Consider the following 27,948-nt stretch of genomic DNA (forward strand, 5'->3'; position numbering starts at 1 on the left):
AGTAAAAACTATTTGTATTTTCTGAAAGGTGGTCTCCATGCTTCTTGTTGAGCTCAGCACAATTCTGGTTGTGATTTTGTCCTGCTATCAATATCCCTAATGGACCTCAGGTCTTTGGTGCAAGCATTCCAGAGATTTAATGTGACATACAGTGGGATTCTTCATCATACACTGTAATCCACCTCTCCCATCCCCCCATCATCACCACTTACCTGGACGAAATAACTTACACCCTGCAAGGGCTACGGGGAGAGTGCAGGCAAGTGGTGTTGAAATGCCCATCAGCCATGATTTAAATGGCGGAGTGGACTTGATGGGCCGAATGGCCTTACTTCCACTCCTATGTCTTATGGTCTTATGGTCCTGTAAAGGCTCCATCCCATTCTCTCAGTTCCTCCGTCTCCATCGCATATATTCAGATGAGGCCAACTTCGACAAGGGAGCCTCTGAAACGTCCACCTTCTTCCTCAACCGAGCATTCCCAGCACCGCTGTCGACAGAGCCCTCAACCAGGTCCAACCCATCTCCCGCACTTGCACCCTCAGCCCTTCTTTTCGCTTCTGCAACAGCGATAGTGTTCCCCTGGTCCTCACCTACCATCCCACCAGCATCCACATCCAGAAGATCATCACTCACTATTTCCGCCATCTCCAGCGAGATGCCACCACCAGATACATATTCTCCTCCCTTCCATTGTCTGCATTCTGCAGGGACCATTCCCTCTGGGATATCGTGGTCCACTCTTTCTTCCCCCCCAACACTTGCCCACACCCTACAGCGCCTTCCCTTGTAACCAATGAAGGTGCAACATGTGCCCATTTACCTCCTCCGTCCCCACTATCCAAGGTCCCAAACATACCTTCCAGGTGAAGCGACATTTCACCTGCACTTCCCAGAAGATAGTGTAGTGCATTCGCTGCTCACAATGTGGTCTCCTCTAAATTGGGAAAACGAAGCATAAACTAGGTGACCATTTCACAGAACATCTACATTCTGCTTGCAAAAAAGGCCCTGAGCTGCCTGTTGCCTGACACTTCAACTCACCACCCTGTTCCCTGGCCAACGTCTCTGTCTCTGGCTTGCTGCAGTGTTCCAGCAAAGGTCAATGCAAGTTGGAAGAACAACCCTTCACTTTCTGCTTGGGGACTCTGCAGCCTCTGGACTCAATATTAAGTTCATTAATTTTAGGGCCTGAACTCTTCCATTGCTTAGCCCCCTACCCAACACATCGGGTCTTGATATCACATAGCCTGCCTTTACACACTACCTATTGTTAGTTACTAAAGACCCTATTAACAATTATTCACCCTCCAGGACAACACCTTTATCCATCCAACTGCTCTTCTTTCTCTTCGGGCTCTATCCTATTGTTACTCCTCACGCCATCCTCGTCCCTATTTTCTGCAAATAAACCACGTTCCCAGCTACACTTAGTTCTCAGGAAAGGTACCTGGACCCAAAACGATAACTCTGGTCTTTTCTCCACAGATGCTGCCGGATCTGCTGAGCTTTTCAAACAACTTGTTTTTTGTAACTCATTCGGGCCGGTCTCTATCGGGCCTTTCTAAGTTTGCCAGACTAAATTACTGTAAATGCTCGAAATCTTATTCAAAATTTTAAAAAGGCTACAGACTTGGCAAAGCTGGGAGCAAATCTGACTGAGAAAGAGTTAATGTTTATGAGTTTTCAAAAGCTTTTGAACTGAAACACTGACTGTATCTCTCTCTCCACAGATACTACCAGATGTATATTTATTTTCTGGTTTAAGCCTGTAACGTATTGGTTTTGAAGTTAGGAAAAAGACGAAGCGTCAGCCCAAGTAAATTCTTGGATATGTTAAGCCTCCGTCACTGTCATTTTGCTTTATGCATTTTGCTGTCTCTCATTACTACAAATACAGGTTCAATCATTTAAATAGGGTTCAGTCGAGGCAGTTGCTTTAAGATCTCAATGCTAACATTTACTGGATAATGAGGTCCTTTCGTACAATACAGTAATATTTGACTAGAAAACAGTAACTGGTATCAGTTCACAGCTGACACATGAGCCACATTCTGCTTGGCCCGGAAGCGGAAGCCAGGTAGACCGGCGGGTCAGAAGCAAGATGGCTGCCTATCGGTTACTGGGGTCGTTTAGAGGGAATCGGCTCTTTACGTGTCGCCGGGATTTTGTGGCTTTCCTTTCTGTCGGAGCTCGTTCCGGTAAAGCCGAGGAAAAGCAAACTCATTTTGGCTTCGAGAACGTGTCCGAGTCGGACAAAGCGGAGAAAGGTGCGAGTATGTGGGTTGGCAGGCTGGCTCAAACGGATCGGGGCTTGGGAGGTTTGGGTGCGCCTGGGATGTCCCCTTACTTTCCTGATGCTGAGGGATCCATAACTGAGTAGCTGAGCCGTAAAAACCGGGATACCCCAAAGCTCCAGTGAGCTGTCTTCGTTGAACTAAACGCTGGTGGCATGCAGTTGACCTCAGGTTGCTAAAAGTCACATTAATTAGGAATCCTGCATCCGACTTCTGTCTTTCTCTCCCTGTTCATTCTTAGCTATGTCCCTTCTGATTTCACGTGGGAAATGTTGATTTTGGTTGAGTATCCTAGCACACAGCATTACTTTTTGCATGTCCTTGATAACTCTCAGATCTCCCTCACATTGAATCCCCTACAGTGTGGAAAAGAGGCCATCTGGCCCATCAAATTTGCACTGACCCTCTGAAGAGCACCCCATCCTATTCTTGTAAACCCCACATTTACCATTGTTAATCCACCTACACTACAAGTCCCTAGACACTATAGACAATTTAACATGGCCAATCCAGCCACCCTGCACATCTTTGGACTGTGGGAAGAAACTGGAGCACCTGGTAGAAACCCCCACAGACACAAGGAGAATATACAAACTCCATATAGACAATCACCCAAGGATGGAAAGAAATCCAGGTCCCTGGCTCAGAGGCAGCAGTATTAACACTGAGCCTCTGTACTGCCCTTCAGGTCTCGATTCTTTCACTGTTGCCAAATTATCAGACTACTCATATGAGATCCACTTCTCAATGACCAGAAACTTTCTCCTGCTAAGTATGAGGAAGACAAACTTTTGTCTTTGTCCCTACTACAATTCCTAGTGCTAGCTGCTGACTCATTCACTTTCCTTGGCAGCTCTGCAGTTGCAACACTTGGTTGGCCACTTTGGTATAATTGACTCCAAGATGCATTTCAGATCACTTAATTCACTAAACCTATTTCCGTTGTGATACTGTCTCCTGATTTTTCCCCGCCTCGACTTGTGCTGAAAATCTCTTCAATGACCTTGTTACCTCTGAATTTTACTATTCCAATGCACCCTTTATCTGGCTCATCTGTTCTGTTCTTCATAAATCTAATGTCATCCAAAACTCTACCCAAGTCTTAACTGTTACTGTGTCCCATTCACCTATCAATCCGTTACTCATAACACATTGCCTCCTGGTCAAGAAATGACTTGATTTTAAAATTCTTATCCACATTGTCCAGTTTCTGTGTGATCTTATTTTTCCCTATCTGTGCAATCTTTTCTAGCCTTTACATTCTGAGGTACCCTTCCTCTTCACATTCTTCATTGAATTTCATCTGCCCATTCCACCAGTTTGATAAATATACAGTTGACAATATTTGGAAGTTGTCTGCAAATTTTGAAATTGTGTTCTGGACATTTAATGACCTAGTTTGATGGAGATGGAGATGGAGTGGCCCTAATCAGCTTTACAAGCTTCAAAACCTCCCCTCCCCCGTCCGAAAACAAGCCCAGCTCATCCCTTCCTCCTTAACCTATCCCCTCCTCCCACCTATCCCCTCCTCCCACCTATCCCCTCCTCCCACCTCAAACCCAACCCCCATCTCTTACCTACTAGCCTCATCCAGCCCCCTTGACCTGTCCACCCTCCCTGAACTGACCTACCTTCTCCCTACCTCCCCACCTAACTCATCTTTACAGGCTCCATCCCCATCTCTTTGATCGGTCTATCTCCTCACCACCTATCGTCTCCTTTATCCATCTTCTATCCACCTCCCCCTCTCTCCCTATTTATTTCTGAACCTCCCCCTCCCCCTCCCCCTCCCCCTCCCCCTCCCCCTCCCCCTCCCCCTCCCCCTCCCCCTCCCCCTCCCCCTCCCCCTCCCCCTCCCCCTCCCCCTCCCCCTCCCCCTCTTCTGAAGAAGGGTCTAGGCCCAAAACATCAGCTTTCCTGCTCCTATTATGATGCTTGGCCTGCTGTGTTCATCTAGCTCCACACCTTGTTATCTCTGGCCCTAATAATGACCTCTCTGCTACACACCTTCCTCCACTCTGAACTGCAACCATTCATCACAGTGTTTCCTGTCACTTAACTGCACTGTCATAGTCTTTTTTTCAACGAGTTTTAACTTTGTTGATAAGCCTGTGGCTTTATCAAATGTCTACTTGAAGCCCACATTTAACTCATCAACCCCCTCCAATATATCATTTAATAAACAAACTCATCTAAGTTAGTGAAACAGTTTGTCTTTGCCAAATTCATGGTAGATCTCCTTAATTAATCCATATTTGTTTAAGTGATTATTTTGTCCTGTTTTCTTTCCTTAAAAGCTTTCCTGTCATTGAAGTCACACTGACCTGCCTATAGTTGTTGGTCTTATCCTTTGCACCTTTTTTGAAAACTGGTGCAACATTTGCCATTTGTCAACACTCTGGCACCACTCCAGCATCTAAGTATAGTTGGAAGATATGACCAGCGCTTCTGCAGCTCCCAGCATTACTTCTTCGTTATCCTCAAGAGAATCTGATCAGGTGCTGATGACTTTAGATTAGATTCCCTACAGTGTGGAAACAGGCCCTTTGGCCCAACAAGTCCACACCGCCCCTTGAAGCATCCCACCCATCCCCATCCCCCTATAACCCACCCACCCACCCCTGAACACTATGGGCAATTTAGCATGGCCAATCCACCTAACCTGCACATCTTTGGACTGTGGGAGGAAACCGGAGCACCCAGAGGGAACCTACGCAGACACAGGGAGAATGTGCAAACTCCACACGGACAGTCGCCCGAGGCTGGGATTGAACCTGGGTCCCTGGCGCTGTGAGGCTGCAGTGCTAACCACTGAGCCACCGTGCATTTCCAATACTTTTTGTGTCTGTTTTTATGTCATCAATTATCTCAACTGCCTCCTTTTTCTTTGACTTTGTTAGCATCATCTTCCGCGGGAAAGATGGATGCAAGGTACTGATTTAGTATTTCAGCCATATCATCTGCTTCCTTGCCTTAATCCCTTTTGGTCCGTAATCATTCCTCTTTTTGCTTTTCATAGTAGAAGAAAACTGAAAAGATAATGAGGACAACACAAATGTATGAGAAAATATCTTAGATCATTTAAAAGAGAACACTATTATTTAGTAAACAGGTATGTAAAACGATAGTGAAAGGAAAATCAAGGCAAGTCATGATACAAAAAGAAAATGGCCTTGTGGAACCAGAGAGAATGTCTGACATATTGTACAAGTACTTTACATCTGACTTCACTTTATAAAAAGGATACTGTCACCGTTACAGTTACAGAGCTGGTGGTAGAGCAATTGAAAAAGACCAAAATCGATAATAGGTGTATCAAATTGTTGACAGTGCTCAGAGTAAATAAACTGCCCAGGGTGGATGGGATGCATCCTAATTGCTGTGGGAGCTAAGAATGGAAGCGGTGTCTACTCTACCCACAATCTTTCGATTGTTAGATATACAGAAGTGGTGTCAGATGACCGGATGGTTGCAAACGTTATGCCGCTGTTCAAAAAAAGGGACACAATTAACGTAGATAATTAAAGGCCAGTTAACCTAGCGTTAATGGCAATGAAACATCCAGAGACACTAATGCAAACTGTAATTGTCATTTTGACAAAGATGGGTTAAATATACAAAAGCTGACCTGAACTGGAAAAAGGCAGTTCATGTCCGACTAATTTGAATGCCCTTGCTCAAATAAGGGACTGTTGAAGTGGATGTGGACGTCCAACCTTCATTGCTTTATCTACCTTTTATTGTAAAATAATTCTTTATTTCTTGTTATAGTTTACAAAGTATTTGAAAATGTTGCCAAAAATTATGATATAATGAACGATGCTATGAGCCTCGGCATTCACAGGTTATGGAAGGATGCACTGATTCGTATGATGAACCCACTGCCAGGAACAAAGCTGCTTGATGTGGCGGGAGGGACAGGTACAATAATTATTCAAACATGTTCTAATGCTGCCAAGACTATGATGGGTATGTAAAGATTTTGTGGATCCTGCATTCCTGATCACTATCCCCTTTTCCCAATTCTGAAAATTTTGAGTTTTTGATCTGTTAAATTTGAGGTAGTTTAGTATTAACAAGCTCAATGAGCTTAATCCTGTTGGTATGGTGTACAATGGAACTTGATGTAATAAACTGTAACAACATGGACACAAAATTGGCTGAGTGGTAGGAAGCTCGTTAATGGCCAATTTTTTTTTAGGCTGAAGAAAGATTTGTAGTGTAATACCCCAAGTGTACATATTGTACCACTTGCTCGTCCTGATGGATATTGGTGATCTAGATCTTGATAATATATTTCAACATTTGCAGCCGATATGAAACCTGGAAGAATTGTAAACTGTGAGGAAGACAACGTGGAACTCCAAAGGGAAAAAAACAGGTTTGTGGAGAGGGCAGATAGGTTACAGGTGAGGTTCAATGCACATAAGTGTGAGGTCATGCATTTTGGTAGGAGAAATAGGGAGTAGAGTTCTAAAGTGGATGCAGGAGCTGCTAGACCAGGCTGTATGTGTTCATAGATCATTGAAGGTGACAGGACAGGGAAGATAGCAGTATGTAAAACATATAGTATCCTTTGGAGATCATAGGAGCTGCCAGTGCTGGAGGCTGAGGCAACAAGGTGTGGCGCTAGATGAACACATGAGGCCAGGCAGCATCAGAGAAGCAGGAAAGCTGATGTTTTGGGTCTGGACCCTTCTTTAGAAATGGGGGAGGGGAATGGGGCTCTGAAATAAATAGAGAGAGGAGGAGGATAGAGGAGCAGATACATGGAGAGACAAACTTTACAAGCTTCAAAATCTTCCCACCACTGACCTCATCCCAAGACCGGCCCATCTCGTCCCCACCTCCTTGCCCTCTCCATCTTCCCTCCCACCTACCCGCCCCTCTCTCCTCACTGACTAACCCCCTTCCCAACTCCCTACCCACACTCACCTTTACTGGCTTCATCCCCGCCTTCTTGACCTGTCCATCTTCTCTCCACCTATCTGCTCCTCTATCCAACTTCTATCACTGTCTCCCCCCACGTCTTTATTTCAGAACCCCCTTCCCCTACCCCATTTCTGAAGAAAGGTCCAAACCCGAAATGTCAGCTTTCCTGCTCCCCTGGTGCTGCCTGGCCTGCTGTATTCATCTAGCTCCGTGCCTTGTTATATAGTATCCTTTGCTCTATTAAGAGGTTGAGTAAAAGAGTAAGGAGGTGTTGTTGAACTTGCATAAGACATTTTAGCCAGGCAGTATGTTATAGGATGAGTGTGAATGCATTGGAGAAGCTAGCTTGGTGAGCAAGTCAAAAACCTTGCCCACAACCCGAGCTAAAAAATTTGCTAAAACTTTAGATGTTACCAAAATCATGACTTGTCTGTTTAGAGTAGGCAGGGAAGAAACTGTACCTGCTTGCAAAAAGAACAAGAATGAGAGGGCATAGATTTAAACTGATTTGCAAAAGAAGCAAGATTGATATGAGAAAAATCTCTTTTACTCCATGAGTAGTTAAGGTCTGGAATGCGCTACCTGGAAGTGTAGTAGACGCAGGTTCAATGGAGGCATTTTAAAAAAAATGGCATGAGATATCTGCAATACAGGCTGGGCCAGAACCTATAGTCCATTCCTAGTTCCGTGAAAAAATGGCAGTGGGCTGCCTACTTGAAACACTGCAGTCCTTGTGCTGAAGGTAGACCCACTATTCCATTACAGAGGGAATTTCAAGATTTTAACCCAGCAAAACTGAAGGAAAACTGATATATTTGCGAATCAGGATGGTGAGTGGCTTGGAGGGGAGCTTGCAAGCGGCGACATTGCCATGTATCTGCTACCCTTGTCCTTCTAGATGGAAGTGGTAGTGGGTTTGGAAGGTGCAGTGTCACACTAAGCCTCCGAGAATGACGGAGTGAATGTTTGGGGATGTAGTGCCATTTGAGCAGGTTGTTTTTTCCTGGATGGTGTCAAGCTTCTTGTGTTATTGGATCTGCACTCATCCAGGCAAAGTATTCCATCACCCTTCTAACTCGTGCCCTGCAGATGTGCTCAGACTCTGGGTACTCAGAAGGTGAATTACTCATGGTTTCCAAGCCTCTGATCTGCTCGTGTAGCCACAGTATTACCTAGAAAGTCCAGTTGAGTTTCAGTCAATGGTAACCTGCGCCCCCCCCCCTCCCCCCCACTCTCCCCCCCCCCCCCCCCCCCCCCCCCCCCCCCAGAATGTTAATAGGGGAGATTCAGTGGTAACATTATTGAACGCCAAGGGATGATGGTTAGGTTCAAGACAGCATTGGACAATTATTTGAGAAGAAATAATGTGCAGAGGTATGTGAAGAACCAGGAGACTGGCACTCAGTAATGATGCTCATTTGAAGATTGATGCAAGCATGATGGACTTAGTGGCCTCTTTTTGCACCATATGACTTCTGTGATTCCTTGAAATGAGAAAGATAAAGCCAACATGTTTTACCACAGTGATCAGTTGAGCTTTGGATCAGCGTTGAGTCTTGGATAGCAAATCCATCCCCTCACCAGGACCACAGTTTCACCTCTATAAAGTCACTGTACTCCATCTGTGCAGCCATTCAGCTGTTGCTGAAACCCTCAACCATGTCTTTACCTCTTGCCTTGAGTATTCCAATGCATCGCTGACTAGCGTCCCATCTTCCACAAACTTGAGTTCACCCAAAGCCCTTGCTCTCATCCTAATTGACAACAATTCCCACTTTCCCATTGCCCCAGTCTTGCTGACCTACAATATTCCCAGCACCGCAGTGCCTTGATTGTAAAGTTCTTGACTTTGCTTTAAATTCCTTCATAGCCTCACCCTATCATAGAATCCCTACAGTGTGGAAACAGGCCCTTCGACCCAACAAGTCCACACCGACCCTCAGAGCGTCCACCTGCACCCATCCTGTATAACCCACCTAATCTACACATTTCTAAACACTGCGGGCAACTTAGCATGGCCAATCCACCTAGCCTCTACACCTTTGGACTGTGGGAGGAAACTGGAAACCCACGCAGACATGGGGAGAATGTGTAAACTCCACACAGACAGTCGCCCGAGAGTAGAATTGAACTCGAGTCTCTGGCACTGTGAGGCAGCAGTGCTAACCACTGTGCCACCGTATTGCCCCGAGCTACATTATTGCTGTAATCTTTTCTGATTCCACAAACCTCCAAGCTATCTGCAGCTGTCCTATTCTGGCCTTTTGAGCATCTCTGATTTTAACTGTCCCACCATTAGCAGATGTGTCTTTAGCTGTTTGAACCCAAGACTGCCTAAACCTCTTGCCCCTTTTTCCTCCTTTTCAAGATGCTCCAAAAAACCAACCACTTTGCATGGCTGAGCCAGACTGTGTTCACCAATTCCCTTGTGAAGCAGTATGGGACATTGTATTACATTAAAGACGCTATATAAATGTATGTAGGCTGCAGTTGTTGGAGTGGCCTTCCAAATCCATAATTTAACTTTCTCTTTACCCCACCCACAAAAATCTTTCTATTGAATAAATGTTTGTGAATAAAATGGAATGTACATTTAAATTCTTGGTTTAATGAAGAATTTCTGTTGTTTTTTTAACATTTTGCACTTTTTTTTTGATTACTGTTTTTCTGATGTAATGAGACAGGTTAAAGTTCCACAATTTTTAAAAATAAACTACAAATATAGCTACAGCACTTTGGGTCTGCATTCAACCTATCAAAGCTACACCACATCATTTCCAGCTCAAAATCTTTGTTTATTGATGTTTAGTCCCATTTAGTTAATAAAATAATCTAGGAATTTTTGGCGATTATCTCTTGAGTACTTTGTGCAAGTGAATCATTGTTTATGAACAGATCTACTGTGGAATGGGGTGTACTCATGCATACTGTACTGTTGCAAACCTTTCACCATCATCCCAATAATGAAACCTTCTGTTGTGCAGTTCTAGATGACATGCCTGTTACTTAGTTGTAAGAAAGCTAGAAATCCCCAGACTCTTTCTGTTTCCCTCAAGTTTCTCCCTTTCACCATTTTAGAAGTGCAAAACTTGCTCCATTATGCTTTCCAGAAAGGATAGTGATGAGATGCAAGAGGCCTGAATGTTCCCTTTCCAACCCAGGGTTACTACGTCACTTGAAGACCATTACTACTCGAGCTTTGAGCAGGAGTGGAGTCAAACCCTACTGCTCCAGAGTTTATTTACTCAGTTTGGAAGCATGAGATTGTTTCTGAGAAAAAGGCTGAATTCTGACTTTTTTTTTAAAATTGCATTTTGATTGATAAATTGACAGGTTAGCAGTGGCTTTGTGTTTTTTTTCAGAAGTCAAGACCAGTTTCATTCCTATTGTTATAGGTAGCCATTCTTTTAATCGTTAATTTTGTTTAATATCCAGAATAAAAATAACATTTTGTTATCACTGATGTCACACTGATGTTGAATTCTGCAGTCTAATGAGAATGGCTGATCACTGGTCTGAGTAAAACATGTTGAGCATTTAAAAACTATATCTAAAGCAACAAATTTCACTTTCTGAAGTGTTAACTTTTGCTGGAGTGCAGATCCTTGGTCTGATACCTTGCTATCTCTGGTCTGAGCTGATAGTGTCAGGAAACAAGTCATCCACAGCCCAAGTCAATCCACTCTGCTGATAGTAAGAAATTATTGGTATTGGCTTTTCTTTCTTTCTTCCCACCATTCTATCCCAGTAGGCAAATGCTGGGAGATTTGTCATATCCTTATTGCCATTTGCGCAAGCTGATGATTGAGACTGGTACTTCCTAGGTTTCCATGACTGTATTATAAACAATGTTTTTCAAAAAAGTGAAATTGTTTTTTATTTCTGCAGGGGATATAGCCTTTAGATTTCTGGATTATGTAAGAATGCAGCATGAAAGACAAAGTCGACAAGCAGTGAAATCTAACCAGAGCCCATCATGGCAACAAATCAGCGAATTTTATCAACAGCAGAATAAATCCAATTCTGATTTGGGATCAAAGGCAGTCATCTGTGACATCAACAAGGAAATGTTAAAAGTTGGGAGGCAAAAGGCAGAACAGTTGAACTATACTGATGGTAGGTATTACCTAAAAGATGGGACATTTCCTCAGCTCTGGGTGTGATATCTAAAGCTGATAGGAACCTCCACAAATGGTTCCATTGTTGGTGCATTTGAAAAGGTCTGAAAACTTGCAATTTGCAGGTGATTATAATAAAGGATTCCACTTTTCAGTCTACTCCACTACTCTTCTAATTGTTCCATGCTTCAGTAAGCTGTTTCTTATTGAATCTGGAGTTGGAAGGCTTGAGTGGTAATGTAGAGCAAGCCTGAAGGAATAAATCTGAACAGAAAAATCTGGAACTAATGAAAAGGTTAAATTATCTTGGAGTGTGGATTACAGCAGTTCAAGAAGGTTACTCATTACTACCTTATTCAAGAGTAATTAGGCAAGGCAACAAGTAATGGCTTCTGAGTACAAACTCCCATGTAGCAAGACAACTACAGAAGATATTGTTAGATATTGTGACTACATCACCTAATGAAGGAGTTAGAGAGACTGCAAAGGAGCTCCTGAAAGTCAGGAAATCTCAGATTTGGGGGCAGAAGTATTTACCACTGTCTAAATCACATAATCCCACCATCTGTATCTCCTTATGGATTTTCATCTTGGGCGAAGCTTTGATCATGACCTCATAATATCTCCCTTTTGCCTGGCATTGATATGAAGCGCATTGGCATAATTTTCTTCACCCTAGGTGCTACATCATTGCAAGCTGTATTAGCTGAAAAGCAGTCTGGACCATATTTTTCTGAAGAAGGGTCTAGGCCTGAAACGTCAGCATTCCGGCTCCTATGCTGCTTTGGCCTGCTATGTTCATGCAGCTCTACACCTTGTTATCTCGGATTTTCCAGCATCTGCAGTTCCTACTATCTCTGGACCAGATTGTGGTGGATTGAACACACATTTCATTATGTAAACATTTTGTTTTTGCAAGCTTGTAATGAAAAGAGAACATCTTTGTTTAAAACTGCTTTTCATTTACATGCTTAATCATGTGTTCACAATATATCACTTTTCCCACATCAAAAAAATTCTGTCCTCTGCTTGCTCATAAAATCTCTAATTTGTGCTGAACTTATAATTGTTCTCCAGTATCTCTCCTAAATTGGCATTCTTCAGTTGTACTTGATGCTGTTCTCACTTAGTGCCCAAAATCATGTCCAACATCAACTAGCACTCAGGTTGGAAATCCTCATTTAATTTTTTTTTTTGCAGAATTGACTGTTCAATATTTGATCCAAAGGAATACATTCTGTATGTAAAATTCTGAGAATTCAGTGCTCATGCTTGTTCTCTGCCCCACAGGTCTGTCCTGGGTGGTAGGAAATGCAGAAGAACTGCCATTTGACGATGACAAGTTTGATGTTTATACGATTGCTTTTGGAATTAGAAATGTCACTCATATTGATCATGTGAGCATCATTGTAACCAATTTGTGATCAATTCTGATGGAGAATGTGCTGCCTATCACTTTCTTTCTCTGCTCCCTCTCTCTAATTGAATTCCTGTGCGTATTTTAGAGTTAAAAGGCCAATAAGTCTATTTCCATACTGGAATATTCCGTTAAATAGTTTTACTGCAACATACCTGCTGTGCCCAAAATTTCTCTAAAATTCCTTTTCTACCTGTACGGTGCAAAAGATTATCTATGCAGAAGCCTCTGACACTGCCTATGTTTTCCCCTTACCAGGTGCTACAAGAGGCCTATCGTGTTTTGAAGCCAGGTGGAAGATTCTTGTGTTTGGAATTCAGCAAAGTACAGAATCCAATAATTTCCAGGTATCCATAGTGAATTCTGTGGTTTAGCATGTTTTGGAGAATCTCTAACATTAAGGATGGCCAGTGCTTCATATATTGAATTTATGGAATTTGAGTCTACTGCCGCTACTTCCTTTTGAGAATCAGAAACCTGTGCTACATTGTATTATATTGTATATTATGTTATATTATAATATATTGTATTATGTTGTAAATGTGATCATACCATTAGGTGGATGCAAATCACTCATCGGGCAGCCTATAATTTCTGCCCTGCTTTGGATTTCCTCTGCCTCCAAAAAGTACAAGTTGAAGATGATTCAACTGGAAAACCATGGTGCCACTGCTATTGCTGCTCTGTCAAAACTCAAAAGCTTTCCATCTACTAAATAACAGCAAAATAAAACAAACAATGTTTGGAAATACTGTTAATAACCTTCGGATGAGGCTGTGGGCAATCTATTTACATGTATGACCCTGCCCATGAAAATTTAGATGCCTGTTTTAAACTGACAAAAATATGAGTAAGTTGCATTCAAATCCCACCGTTTAAATTCATTTACTATAATCTGGAGCTAAAGGCTACTCTTGATGATGGTGACCATGAAATCATTGTTATTTGGTTTTAAAAGTTACTCATTCTCTAGAGGGAAGGCAGTATGCTGTTCTTGCCTTGTCTGGCCTACATCAGACTTTCAGCAGCATCTTATCTGCCCTCTGAAATGACCTAGCAAGCAGCTCAGTTGTATCAAAACATCACAAATCATGGGAGGTGTTTCTACAGTACGCAGACAGCACCACCACTTTCTCAATGGCCATCAGAAATGGGCAATAAATGTCGCTGTACCAGTGAAGAGCATATCCCATGAAATCCCATATCCCGTGTTTAAAAATCAATGTAAGCTTGTTTCAAGTGAGCTTTCTGGATGCAATAATCTTACCACCTGACACCATGTGATGCAGTCAGTTGATCAGAAATCTGTCTCTTTTGCCTCTGTTACACCTTTTATGACGGCCATAAGTTAGTGCAATGCATGACGAATAGCTGCAAATTTATGCGTTATCATTCTACAGGTGTGTTATCTGGTACGATATGTTGATACATCAGTAAACTGTGCTTCCCTATTCCAACTCTTTATTTTCACCAATTTTCTCCATCAAGATTTCTTCACATTTCCTCTTCTGAAGCCATTAGTTGGCTTCCAATTGGGATGGTGTTCAATAGGCTGCCTTCGTTCTCTTGTATTTTTAATCAGGTAGCCATTCTTTATCTCTGAACTTGTTGATTCTGCCACACTTGAGTCCAATCCTACTGAAGAACTCATCTTTTTTTTTCTGTTGCCATCCCAGACTTTGTAAATCTGCATTAGCTGATAACGTTGACTCAGCTTGGATCAAATCTGAACTACCTGGTCTGCAGTTGCCCCTACTCATTGAAGAAAGTAGTCTCCTTATTTGTGAATAAAAATTTCTGAGCCCCTCACATTTGGCTTTTGAAACTTAATTGTATTGCAATTGTTCAAAATATCTGTTGCTTTTCACAGGCTGTATAATTTGTACAGTTTTCAAGTGATACCTGTTCTGGGTGAGGTTATTGCTGCTGATTGGAAATCCTACCAATACCTGGTGGAGAGTATCCAACGTTTTCCTGATCAGGTAATATTAACATCATTTAGATCATTTTAAAAAGCACTTGCCAGCATGCTTTGTTTGAATCAAAGATAGGTTTATAAATATGAATCGAAACAAAATGGGGCTGATGGAACATTGCTATGCTTAAAGCTCCAAAGATTGCAGTTTTAATGGTTTTTTTTTGCCTTCCTTCCCTCATGAAGATCCTCCCCCAAGATGGCGAGCTGGCTACAATTGAAGAATGAGTTTGTCTGTTTCACTTGCAGAAACATAAGAGTACTTAGATTGCAAAGTGTGGGGCTGGATGAACACAGCAGGCCAAACAGCATCTTAGGAGCACAAAAGCTGATGTTTCGGGCCTAGACACTGATGAAGGGTCTAGGCCCGAAACGTCAGCTTTTGTGCTCCTGAGATGCTGCTTGGCCTGCTGTGTTCATCCAGCCTCACATTTTATTATCTTGGGAACTGCAGATGCTGGAAAATCCATTATCTCTGATGGTACTTAGATTGCCCTAGTTTTCCTGAGCCACACACTCTTGTACTTGAATCAGAAACTAGTGCTTTCATCAGAGAGAGAGAGTGAGAAAGAGAGAATTTGTATTTATCTGCTGCCTTTCACAACCTTGAGACACCCTAAGTGAGTTCTACAGTCAATTAAGTACCTCAAATGCAGAAATTCTGCAATGCAGAAGGATATGCAATCTGGGATGAATTATCTAAAATTTAGATGGTGAATAAATTATTAAGCAAAATTGTCAAGCTATAAATGGGAACTAACAGGGAGGAGAGAGCAGAAATTAATTCTGTTATTTGTGACAAGGAGACAAATCCTATAAATTAGGAGTTAGACTTCTTGTGAGTGCAGTTGGGAGACATGTGAAAGGTCAATCTGCAGTTGGTGTTGGGATAATTGTTGCTTTAAATTAGATTGGTTAGGTTTAGAATGATCTTTTTATTTGTTAATGCTACACATTAATGGATATGAGCAAGGTAAGTTTATGGAATCAAGTTACGGATCGGCCAATGTCTGACTAAATAGTTGAACCAGCGGCTGAGGGGTCATATGTCCTACTTCTGTTTCTATGTTCTTAAGATTTGAAATCTTTTGATAGCACAGCACACCTTCAGTCCTACACCATAGTATCAGTTTGGAATTTGTTCTCCAGTCTGAATGGGATTTGACGATAACAACTTCTGATTCTGTGACAATGCTGCCACTGAGTTAGGAAACCCCTTTTTAAAATCATTTTACGTTTTCTTTACAGTTGCCAGCCAGAGTACAAGAGTTTCTTGGTTTGGGGGTAGCGAAGTTTTTTTTATCTCATTTTGATATAATATGTAATGTTTGCCTGGGGAAATTCCGCCAGTTGGGTTGCTTTCATTTGCATCTTTTTATTTCCAGGAGGAGTTCAAAGGAATGATTGAAGATGCAGGGTTTTACAGGGTGGAATACAGCAACATGACATCAGGGATTGTGGCTGTTCACTCGGGATTTAAGCTGTAAATTTGAAAAGACTGCTCACGCTGTGAGGTCCTGCTTTCATTGACTCATATGCAGGATTGAGGATTGTTTGAGAGTTATCACATTGCACTGCTAAGATGCTGTAGTACTGGCAGGTATGTCCAAGTCAATTAGACACTTCCAGCTGCACAGTTATCAGTAAGAGTTGAGGGGATTGTGCTGTTATACTCGACTTGTTTCAAAGCATAAACACAAGGTCGCATATCTGCGCCAGTTATATATGCGTTTTCCTCTGTGAGGATGTAGCTCCAGTGTCTTCAAAGTTATACTAATAATCAGTGTTTAAAGTCCTTAGGCGTGAAGGAAATACGTTTGCCACTGATTGTCAAACTTTGCCAGGAGAATAGTTATCAAACTAGGCTGCCACATTTATCTAATTTTATTTAAGAAATCAAGGATTTAACATTTCTTCATATTTTCCCTGAAATGTACTGATAGAACCTGTTGTATTTCTCATCAGTGCAACATTTCTGATTTTTGTTTGTGATGGGGCATTTGTCAATATATGATTTGCAGGATTGACTAAAACTATTTAAATATCTCAACAATTGAATAAAACACTTTTTTTTTCTAGTTTGACTTTTGGATTGTTCTTTTTTAAGAGGTCGACTTGGGATTTCTAGCAGTGGCGAGAAATTTGGTGACATTGGGTTATTGCTCTGCCCCCAGAGTGAGCTCTGATGCTCCTGTATTTCAGGGTGAGTAATTTCCCAAAAGTAGAAATGATTGACCTGCTTTTAGGCAGTGCTGACCAGACATTTCCCCACTGTGATTTAGTTCTAAAGCCTGATAATTTTCGCAGCCCTTTGGTGAGAACTGAGAGTGTAGTGGGGTCAGGATTGGCCATTGCTGCCTCTAAGCTTGCAAAGCAACATTTTGGCTTGCAGCCCCATTTAGGGTTGTATCCATATTTTGGGACGCCCTGGTGTAAACATCTGAATAAACTCTAGTGCACAATGTCCAAGAGAATTTTAGTAACGTGGATTAGAAAGCACCAAACAGAAGTTTGTTCACTCGGGATTTAAGCTGTAAATTTGAAAAGACTGCTGACGCTGTGAGGTCCTGCTTTCATTGACTCATATGCAGGATTGAGGATTGGGTGGTGTACTTTCTTTCCCGATGCTGTTGATGGACCCTCTTGGACGTTCATGGATATCATCTTTTGTGCTGAGAAATTGTGAGAACACATCTATGATGCAGCTTGTCCTCTGTGAAGATCGCCTTCATACAGACCTGGCAGGAGTGGCTACAGCCTTAACTAGCATGGTCACGTATGTCTGTCCAATAGTTTGGGTGAGATTATATCAAGCAGCCTATTTTGTCCTTGCCCAGCATTATTTAATTTAACTTCATAGGGCAGGGCTTAAACTCCCAGCCTGTTGATTGCTAGTCAGGTCACCACAATGCCACACTTAGCACACCATGTGGTGTATTTAACCACTACATTGTCGATCTTGTTTGTATTTGAAAAAAGGCAAACGTGTTCCTACTGTTGTAATACTGAAGGTTTCCATTTTATATAGAGGTTTTCATGACAAGCACATGACTCAAAATGCCTCACAGCCAATGAGGTACAATCAATGTTTTAGAAAAGAAAACAATGTATCCAGTTGCATCTTGGATGGAGCAGTTTTCTTCGACATAATGCAGAACAGAACATTTTTGAATCGTGTCAAAATAAAATGTGTTACAGACCACATGCTGGATTTATATATATGGGAGATGTGTCAGTTTTGTGCTATTACTAGCAATTCTCCCCTGGGGTTCTAATCTCCCATCAGTGGGTGTCCATTTTTATACCAAAGGGAATTTTAAGTCTTCTAGTGACTGAGTAAAATTAAGTTTGTGTGTCACATAATAAATTCATCAAAGAGCTGATTTGGCATTTCTCGTATTGCCTCTCCATCAGCAACAGATTTTTGTTAATTGTAAACTGTCCCCACAATCACTGTCCCAGCGTCAACATTCTGTCTCTCTGGCCTCCATCCAATATTGATTCTTGCTTGTCCTGTAAAAACAGGCCTCTATTTAGCTATTGATATTCATGTAAACAAGTTGGGATCTGCTGAATCAGCTTTATGGGGGGGGTGATGGCCTCATGGTATTAGTGCTAGATTATTAATGCAGTGACCCTGGTAATGTCCTGGGGACTTGGGTTCGATGGTGGAATTTGAGTTAAATAAATATCTGGAATTGGCAGTCTAATGAAACCATTGTCAACTGTCAGAAAAACCCATCTGATTCATCAATGGGGAAAAACTGCCAGCCTTACTTAGTCTGGCCTGCGTGTGACTCCAGACCTGTAGCAATGTGGTTGACACTTAATTGCCCTCTTGACAGTTTAGGATTGGGAAATAAATGTTGTACTGGCCAGTGACACCCCACCTTCCTGTGAATGAATTTTAAAAAATCAGCATTTTAATAATTTGAGAGAACAATTTCAAAAGCACATTGCACTGAATAAAGAGAATGATATCAAAAGCATCAGAATAACTAATAAAGCTCAAGACTGTTCTTAGACAAATGTTTTTAAGCATGTGACTTGTTTACCTGCCCACTGTGGAGCACTTGTGTAGCTTAGTACCGTACTATGTAGGGCACTTAGCTGCTAAATTGTCAGGAGCTCACACCCACTGTACACAGATGAGGCACAATTTAATAGTTTCAAAAAATTTTATTTGAATGCATGGCAATAAGATCTTAGAGTAGATCAAAGACACCCTGTGAATTATAAAACTTGACAGCAAAACAGAAAGAATGAAGCTGGCAGACATTTTATACTTTAAGAATGAAACAAGTGTTATAAAATTTGCTGGCATTGTTGATAACTTCTCAAGTTCAATTGTAGCAGTTGCTCCTGTAAGCTGATCCCTTGCACCTTACATTCCAGAGCTGACACACTGTCCAATATGTAGGTTATACAACACTGTAACCAAGGAGACTGACACAAAGCATTTCCCTTTGACATGAACTGGATAATTGTATTCATTGTCTTTTGCACTTTATATATATATGTTTTGAGTCTTACAATGGATAAACCGTTCCTTTATTAAGACAAGGTTACACACAAAGTGCTGTTTTATGTCATGAACAGCAAATGATTTTTATAATTATGTTTGTGTGTACTTTAAATTAAGTCCAAGTTGTCTCCATGTACGAGTACAAAATTATGAAAACGTTGCACTTCTCCATAATTCTGCCTTATTACTTGACTCAAATCAACCAGACTTGTGAAGAGGCAGGCTTTAATCCAAAAGCCTTTGTTGCAGAAGCCTCGATTTTCTAGTGGGAAACTTGTCTGTTAATAGGCGTTTTTCTGTGCAGAGTGCCTGTGCCAAAAAAAACCTTGACTGGGCTTCTAGGAATAGCTGATTTCCCCCCACAATAGATGTGAGGATTTTAACAACAGTGAAAATGCCCAGCACCATTGGCATATTAACCACCTTTCTGTTTCTTTTAAAAGGAGAATGCAATTTGCTTTAAAAACCTTACACTAAAATAATATTCTTTAATAATCTTTAAGGAAATAGGTGATTTTTAAAAAAACCTTAGCGTGTTTCAATATGATGCATCATTTTGCTCTGTCAGTCACAAAGAACAGCAGCTAACCTTGCCAAACTTGAGGGAATAGCCTTGAAACAACAGCTTTCTTTTTAACAAAACATTCAAGTTTCTTGGGATTTCTCGTTTTCTTCTCCAAACAAGAGATTGGTACTGATCATGTTTCTGTGTTACATGAAAAAGTGAGACATACTGGGAGTCATTTTGATGTGTGCCTATATAGAATTGGGACTGTAAGGCTTATCATAGTAAATCATAAATTTTCTGTGTGCAGGGAAGACTCCTGCAGAGGCAGTCAAACTATGCCGTGTCAATCTTCTTTCACCTATCTGCACCATCCTTTCCACTGACCAATCTCCACTACCCCCTACGTGCATGCACCTATCACCATCCCACCTACCTAGCCCAGCCCCCCAATTGTTACCAAGCTACCTTCCCCCTCCCCAGTCCTGATGAAGGGTGTAAACCCAAAACATCATCTTTCCTGCTGCTTGACCTGTTGTCTTCCTCCAGCTCCATACTGTATAGACAGGGAGAATCAGTGTTGTGAGTTTACAAGTTATTTGACAACAGAACTGTTGAATTATTTGAAGGCAAAATGTAGTAGCATAGTGATAATGTCACTGGACTAGTAATCCAGACTCCCAGCCTAATGTCCTGGCAATATGGGTTCAAATCTCCACGTGACAACTGATGAAATTTGAAATCAATAAAAATTTGTTTAGAATAAAACAAGGTCAGCCTCATGGTGGCTGTGTCACCATTGTTGTTTGTCAGTAAAGATCCATTGGATCACTATTGTCCTTTCGGGAAGGAAATCTGCTATCCTTGCCTAATCAGGCCTGCCCTATATGCGATGAAGTTGACTGCCGTCTCGGCAATTAGGGATGGGCAATAAATGCATTGCCCACATCCACAAATAAGATAAGAGTTAATGGTGTTAGGGGCAAGGTACTGGCAGGGATAGAGAATTGGCTGACTGGCAGAATGTAGAGAGTTGGGATAAAGGGGTCTTTTTCAGGCTGGTCGCTGTAACCGGTGGAGTTCAGAAGGTTTAATGTTGGGACCAGAGCTATTCACGTTGTACGTTAACGATTTGGACAAAGGAACTGAGGGTATTGCGCTAGGTTGGAGATGACACAAAGAAAGGTGGAGGGACTGGTAGTGTTGAGGAAGCAGAGAGGCTGCCGAAGACTTGAACAGGCTCAGAGAATGGACAAAGAAGTAGCAGATGGCAAAGTGTGAGGTTATACATTTCAGTATGAAGAATAAGGGCATAGCTTATTTTCTAAATGAGGAAAGGCTTTGGAAATCTGAAGTGCAAAGGTGGTCCTAGTTCAGGATTCTATTAAGGTTAACATGCAGGTTCAGTTGGCAGTTAGGAAGGCAAATGCAATGTTGACATTCATTCCAAGACAGCGAGAAACAAGAGAAGAAATGTGCTACCAAGGCTACATAAGGGTCTGGTCAGACCGCATTTGAAGCATTGTTAACAGTTTTTGGCCCTCTAAAGATGTACTGGAGAGGGTTCAGAGGAAGTTTAAAGAATGATCACTGGGTTGAAGGGCTTGTCATTTGAGGAGGGGTTGTGGACTCTGGAATTGGACTCAATGGGGCATAGCAAGATGAGGCAGATTTGATTTTCCTTTCAGTTTGAAATGGTTTGCCTAATGAGTCTTGGTGAATTTCTTCAGTAAATCTTGGTACACGTTTCTGTAGGCTGTCAGTCTTGGAGAGAGTGGATGTTTGTGGTTGGGTGCCAATCAAGTAAGCTGTTACGCCCTGGATTATGTCCAATGTCCGAGTGTTGTTGGAGCTGGAGAATCACTCATCCAGGCAACTGGAAAGTATTCCATCATGTTCCTGATTTGTGCATTATAGATGGACAGGTTTTGGGGAGTCATGAGATGAGATGAGTGACTTGCTGCAGGATCCCTAGCCTCTGCCTCTCTTAGCTGTTGTATTTATATTACAGGTCTAGTTGAGTTTCTGGTCAATGGTAGCTCCCAGGATGTTGATAGTTGGGGATTCAGTGAGGGTGACATCATTGAATGTAAAAGGACAATGGTTAGATTCTGTTTCAATGCAAATAATAGTTGCCTAGCATTTGTGTGATGTTGAACATTGTGCAATCGTCAGCAAATATTCCCACTTCTGACCGTATGATGGATGGAAGGCCATTGATGAAGCATTTGAAGATGGTTGAGCCTAGGACACTACCCTGAGGACTCCTGTAAAGGTATCCTGAAGCTGAGGTGATTGACCTGCAACAAACACAACCATCTTCCTATGTATTAGGTATAGCAGATTCTCTCTTCTCCCCCCCCCCCCCCCCCCCCCCAGGCGATTCCCATTGAAACTAGTTTGCTAGGATGCTTTGATGCCATACTGGGTCGAATGTGGCCTTGATGTCTGGGGCAACAACTCTTGCATCACTTCCAGTAATCAAATATTTTGTCCATGTTTGAACCAAGACTGTATTGAGGTCAGGATCTGAGTGGCCCAGTTGAACCCAAACCTACGAGTCAGTGAGCAGCTTATTGTTAAGCAGCTAGTGCTGCTTGATAGCACCGCTGATGCCAGCTTCCATCATTTTAATGATTGAAATTAGACTGATGGGACTGTATTTGGCTGGTTGAATTTTTTCAAGTTCAGAGCATACCTGGGCAATTTTCCAGATTTCCAAGTAGTTGCCAGTGTTGTAGCTGTACTGGAACAACTTGGCTAGGGATGTGGCACGTGCTAGAACATAAGTCTTTAGTGCTATTGTTAGAATGTTGTCAAGGCCTAGTGCTGTTGCAATATTCAGTGCCTCCAACCATTTCTTGAAATCGTGTGGATGAATCGAATTAGCTGAAGACTGGCATCTGTGACGCTGGCGACCACTGGGGATGCTGCAGTGGATCATCCACTGAGCACTTCCAGTACATACCCTAGTGAATGCCTTCAGCGTTTTCAGGAAGGGAATTTCAAAGATACTCAACCCTCAGAAGATGTGTTTCCTCATCTCTGCCTTAAAGGGAAAAGGGATTTGCCCATTAATATTTTGTGCTAATGTGCTGGACTTCTCATCACCTGAGAATGGAGATATTTGTGAAGCCACCCATTGCAATGAGTTGTTCACTTGCCCACTTTCTTGACTAGTTTTGGCAGAACTGTAGAGCTTACATCTGATTCGTTGGGCATCAAGGCCACATTCGACCCAGTACGGCATCAAAGCGTCCTAGCAAACTAGTTTCAATGGGAATCGGCAGGGGGGAGAATCTGTCATACCTAATACATAAGAAGATGGTTGTTGGGCTGGAATCACTTAGCTATGTCGCTTGTAGCTCTTGCTGTTTGGCATACAAGGGGTTGTGTTTTGTAGCTACACCAGATTGATCTCTCCTTTTTAAATCTGCCTGATGAACTTCCTGTCATGCACTCCTGCGCTCTTCATTGAACCAGGGTTGATTACCTGGCTTGATGGTAATGGTAGAATGAGGAATATTGTCAAGCCATGATGTTATTCGTTGTGTTGGAGTATGATACTACTGCTGCTAATGGCCCAGTGTCTCATGGATGCTGGATTTGTTTGCAGGCTATCCCACTTTACATGCTGATAGCGTGACACAAGGTGCAAGATGTTCTCTATATGTGCAAGACATTCTGTACGTGAAGACAAGTCTTCATCTCCACAAGGTGTGTGCATAGCACTGACAGGAGCAAAGCACAGGGAACCAAAATGCCAGGTCTCCTCTTCCTTTTTATGTGGGTTCCCTGAGGTTGAAGCAATTGTGGCAGTCAAGAGACAGAAGAGAGTTTACTCAATCTCTTGGTCATCAGGGAATCCAAAAGTAGATCTTAGGCCCTGCACCAAGACTCCCTCCAATTGCAAAAGAAAGGCGACAGATGCAGAACCCAGAAACTAATTTCCAATGATAGTAGGAACAACAGATGCCGGAGAATCTGAGATAACAAAGTGTAGAGCTGGACAAACACAGCAGGCCAAGCAGCATAAGAGGAGCAGGAAAACTGATATTTGGGGGCCTAGACGCTTCCCTAGAAAAAATTTTCTGAGGAAGGGTCAAGGCCCGAAACGTCAGCTTTCTTGCTTCTCGGCCTGCTGTGTTCATTCAGCTCTACACCTTGTTAACTAATTTCCAATGTTTAACTTATGCAATGAAATTGATGCAGGAGGTATTTTGCTCCTTCTGAATAGCTGCTAGGAGCTATTACCTACTAGACTTGTTTACTAGACTAATATTTATGAAGACAGGCTGGCCTGTACCCTCTGGAGTTTAAAAGAGTCAATGGTGAGTTAATTGAAACATGGACTTCACTAGCAGGTGTGAAAGGATGTTCCCTTTCGTGGGAGAGTCTAGAACAAGGGATGATTGTTTTAAAATAAGGGATCACCCATTTAATGCAGTGATTAGGAAATCAGTTTTCACTGATGATTGAGTGCCTTTGGAATTCCCTTCCTCAAAAGGCAGTAGATGCAGAATCTTTAACTGTTTTTAAGACAGAGGTAGAAAGATCGTTGAAGGTTTGCAGGAATATAGAGTTGAGGTTAAAATCAGATCAGCCTGTGATCTTTTTGAATGTGGAGCAGGCTCAGGGGGTCAAACTTGTTCTCTTGTTCCTTTCTAGTATCTACTTCTTGACAGAAAGTGCATCTTGAAGATGGGTCTTTTTTAAAAAATGGGGAACAATTGCCACAGAATCAAATTACCTAAGTGCCTTGCCTAGCAACAAAAGCTTGGCTCAAATGACCTAAATGCCAAGTCAGGTTTCCAGCCAGAGTCACCAACCAAAACCCCTGATCCATATTACTTGAACAAAATTGTTTCTTGTTTTGGACAAAGTAATTAAACTTCTAATGATTGGATACAAATTTCTAGTAACTAAGAAGAGGCTGAGAGAATGTGGGCAGAAATACAATGCTCTTTCTAAAGCTAGTGTTCTCAGTGATCATGATCTAAATTGAAAACAATAGTTTGTAACAAGATAAATCTTTGATAAATTAATACTCAAGATGCAGAAATGTTTTAAGAAAGGACAATGCAATTTAAAAATAACACAAACCAGCTGTGGAACAGAGATGTTTAAAACCCTGGTTAGATTGATGTTTAATTTTAAGTGAAAGTCTTTAATTTCTAGAATTTACTAAAGTCCTTACCATTTGATTTTTGGACAAGTGACAATTCATTTATGACCCGTGGTTGTAATATCAACTGCAAATGTCATGCTTTGTGGAGTTGCACTGTGACATTGTCAAGGAACAATTGCTACTGTCTTGGTCTCCCATCTTATTGTGGTTGCCTCATACCTTGTTGGCTGCTGCTGCAAATGGAAAGGCCATCTATTTCTATCTAGTAGTTGGAATAATGATGCAGTTTTTTCACATTCTTGGCACATTCAGTCTGCTGCTTGCTTATTAAGTTGCTTAGGCAATGAGGCTAAAGCTACAAGTAAAAATGACAAGAGTGGAAACAATCCATTAAATTCTGAGTGGACAGGATTAAATTGGGGAAAGGCAGAGCTATGTTTCTATTGCTCTACAGTGAATACCTTTGAAGCTAACGGAAGGTCTTGCAGTGGGAAAGGGTGAGGTGTTAAAGTGGAGTTGAGTGACACTTTAAGGCCTGCCCACTTCAATTATGTAACTTCAACAACAAAGCAGGGCTGCTTGGGAGATAGAAGAGATAAGGGCTGCGAAGAATTTGGGAAAAGACAAAGGAGAATAGAATGAAAATAGTAAGTAGGAAAAATGTCCAAAAGTCAGCATAGTACCTGTGGAGAAAAAAAGTTAATGTTCCAGTTCATGTTTCCTTCATGGATTTTAAAACGTTAATCTTTCTTTTCACCTCTTAAATGCAGTCTGAACTGAGTATTTTTTGCATTTTCTGTTTCTTAAATTTCCAGCATCCACAGTATTTAGCTTTTGTATTAACAAGAGGATAATAGATTACCATTTTATAAACAACTCATTGTTCAACAGATATAGTAGGAACTGCAAATGCCGGAGAATCTGAGATAACAAAGTGTAACTGGATGAACACAGCAGGCCAAGCAGCATCAGAGGAGCAGGAAGGCTGACGTTTCGGGCCTAGACCCTTCAGAAATGCCTAGGCCCGAAACGTCAGCCTTCCTGCTTGGCCTGCTGTGTTCATCCAGCTCTACACTTTGTTACCTCATTGTTCAACAACTCCACACGTTGTGACTCTCCAAGTGTATGATTATCAGGACTAACAGTAAAATGTCCAAAGCTGGGAGGCATCTCAGGACTAGACAAAAGCCGTGCACCATCAGAGAATTCCCCAAACTGGAAGGAATGGCACAGTGCAGATTACAAGTATTAAAACCATAGCTTTATCCTTTAAATTAACATAGATAGAACATTACAGCACAGTACAGGCCTTTCGGCCCTCGATGTTGTGCCGACCTGTCATACCAATCTCAAGCCCATCTAACCTACACTATTCCTTGTACGTCCAGATGCTTGTCCAATGACGAATTAAATGTACCTAAAGTTCGCGAATCTACTACTGTTGCAGGCAAAGCGTTCCTTACTACTCTCTAAGTAAAGAAACTACCTCTGACATCTGTCCTATATCTTTCACCCCTCAATTTAAAGCTATGCCCCCTCCTGCTCGCCGTCACCATCCGAGGAAAAAGGCTCTCCCTATCCACCCTATCTAACCCTCTGATTATTTTATATGTTTCAATTAAGCCACCTCTCAACCTTCTTTTTCTCTAATGAAAACAGCCTAAGTCCCTCAGCCTTTCCTCGTAAGACCTTCCCTCCATACCAGGCAACATCCTAGTAAATTTCCTTTGCACCCTTTCCAAAGCTTCCACATCCTTCTTATAATGCGGTGACGAGAACTGTACACAATACTCCAAGTGCGGCCGCAACAGAGTTTTGTACAGCTTCGCCATAACCTCTTGGTTCCGGAACTCGATCCCTCTATTAATAGAAGCTAAAACACTGTACGCCTTCTTAACAGCCCTGTCAACCTGGGTGGCAACTTTCAAGGATCTGTGTACATGGACACCGAGATCTCTCTGCTCATCTACACTACTAACAATCTTACCATTAACCCTGTACTTTGCCTTCCGGTTACTCCTACCAAAGTGCATCACCTCACACTTGTCTGCATTAAACTCCATTTGCCACCTCTCAGCCCAGCTCTGCAGCTTATCTATGTTTCTCTGCAACCTACAGCATCCTTCGTCACTATCCACATCTCCACCGACCTTAGTGTCGTCTGCAAATTTACTAACCCATCCTTCTACGCCCTCATCCAGGTCATTTATAAAAATGACAAACAGCAATGGACCCAACACTGACCCTTGCGGTACACCACTAGTAACTGGTCTCCAGGATGAACATTTCCCATCAACGACCACCCTCTGTCTTCTTTCAGCAAGCCAATCTCCGATCGTAACTGCTATATCTCCCACAATTCCATTCTGCCGCATTTTGTACAATAGCCTATTGTGGGGAACCTTATCGAACACCTTGCTGAAATCCATATACATCACATCAACCGGTTTACTCTCATCTACCTGTTTGGTCACCTTCTCGAAGAACTCAATAAGGTTTGTGAGGCACGACCTTCCCTTCACAAAACCGTGCTGACTATCCCTAATCAATTTATTCTTTTCTAGATGATTATAAATCCTGTCCCTTATAACCTTTTCCAACACTTTACCAACAACTGAGGTAAGGCTCACTGGTCTATAATTACCAGGGTTGTCTCTACTCCCCTTCTTGAACAGGGGAACCACACTTGCTATCCTCCAGTCGTCTGGCACTATTCCTGTAGACAATGACGAGTTAAAGATCAATGCCAAAGGCTCGGCAATCTCCTCCCTGGCTTCCCAGAGGATCCGAGGATAAATCCCATCCGGCACAGGGGACTTATTTATTTTCACCTTCTGAAGGATTTCTAATACCTCTTCCATGTGAACCTCAATCCCACCTAGTCTAGTAGCCTGTATCGCAGTATTCTCCTTGACAACATTGTCGTTTTCTAGAGTGAATACTGTTGAAAAATATTCATTTAGCGCTTCCCCTATCTCCTCTGACTCCACACACAACTTACCACTATTATCCTTGATTGGCCCTAATCTTACTTTCGTCATTCTTTTATTC

The 27,948-nt window shown here is 42.0% G+C and overlaps 1 protein-coding gene across 2 annotated transcripts; it reads left to right on the forward strand.

Annotated features, from left to right (window-relative positions):
* The first annotated feature begins 2,083 nt into the window (after positions 1–2,083).
* coq5 (coenzyme Q5, methyltransferase) lies at positions 2,084–16,817 on the forward strand. 2 transcript variants are annotated; one of them, XM_048556510.2, is made up of 8 exons: positions 2,161–2,270; positions 5,317–5,409; positions 6,142–6,218; positions 11,118–11,345; positions 12,638–12,744; positions 13,023–13,111; positions 14,635–14,746; positions 16,125–16,817. In XM_048556510.2, the coding sequence occupies exons 2-8, from the start codon at positions 5,357–5,359 to the stop codon at positions 16,224–16,226; spliced, it is 768 nt and encodes a 255-aa protein (XP_048412467.1). In that variant the 5' UTR covers positions 2,161–2,270; positions 5,317–5,356; the 3' UTR covers positions 16,227–16,817. The 2 variants fall into 2 exon arrangements, with proteins under 2 accessions (XP_048412466.1, XP_048412467.1); XM_048556509.1 differs by lacking the exon at positions 5,317–5,409 and having other exon boundaries at positions 2,084–2,270; positions 6,069–6,218.
* The last annotated feature ends 11,131 nt before the right edge of the window (positions 16,818–27,948 follow it).

Source organism: Stegostoma tigrinum, chromosome 26 (genome assembly GCF_030684315.1).
Source record: "Stegostoma tigrinum isolate sSteTig4 chromosome 26, sSteTig4.hap1, whole genome shotgun sequence".
Classification (NCBI taxonomy): Eukaryota; Metazoa; Chordata; class Chondrichthyes; order Orectolobiformes; family Stegostomatidae; genus Stegostoma; species Stegostoma tigrinum.

Bases quoted from the DNA above. Each gene is read 5' to 3' on its own strand.
- coq5 (XM_048556509.1), top strand. From the start codon at position 2,105: ATGGCTGCCTATCGGTTACTGGGGTCGTTTAGAGGGAATCGGCTCTTT. The intron at 6,219-11,117 runs GTACAATAATTA...TTATTTCTGCAG, and splicing joins TGATGTGGCGGGAGGGACAG to GGGATATAGCCTTTAGATTT. The intron at 11,346-12,637 runs GTAGGTATTACC...TCTGCCCCACAG, and splicing joins ACAGTTGAACTATACTGATG to GTCTGTCCTGGGTGGTAGGA.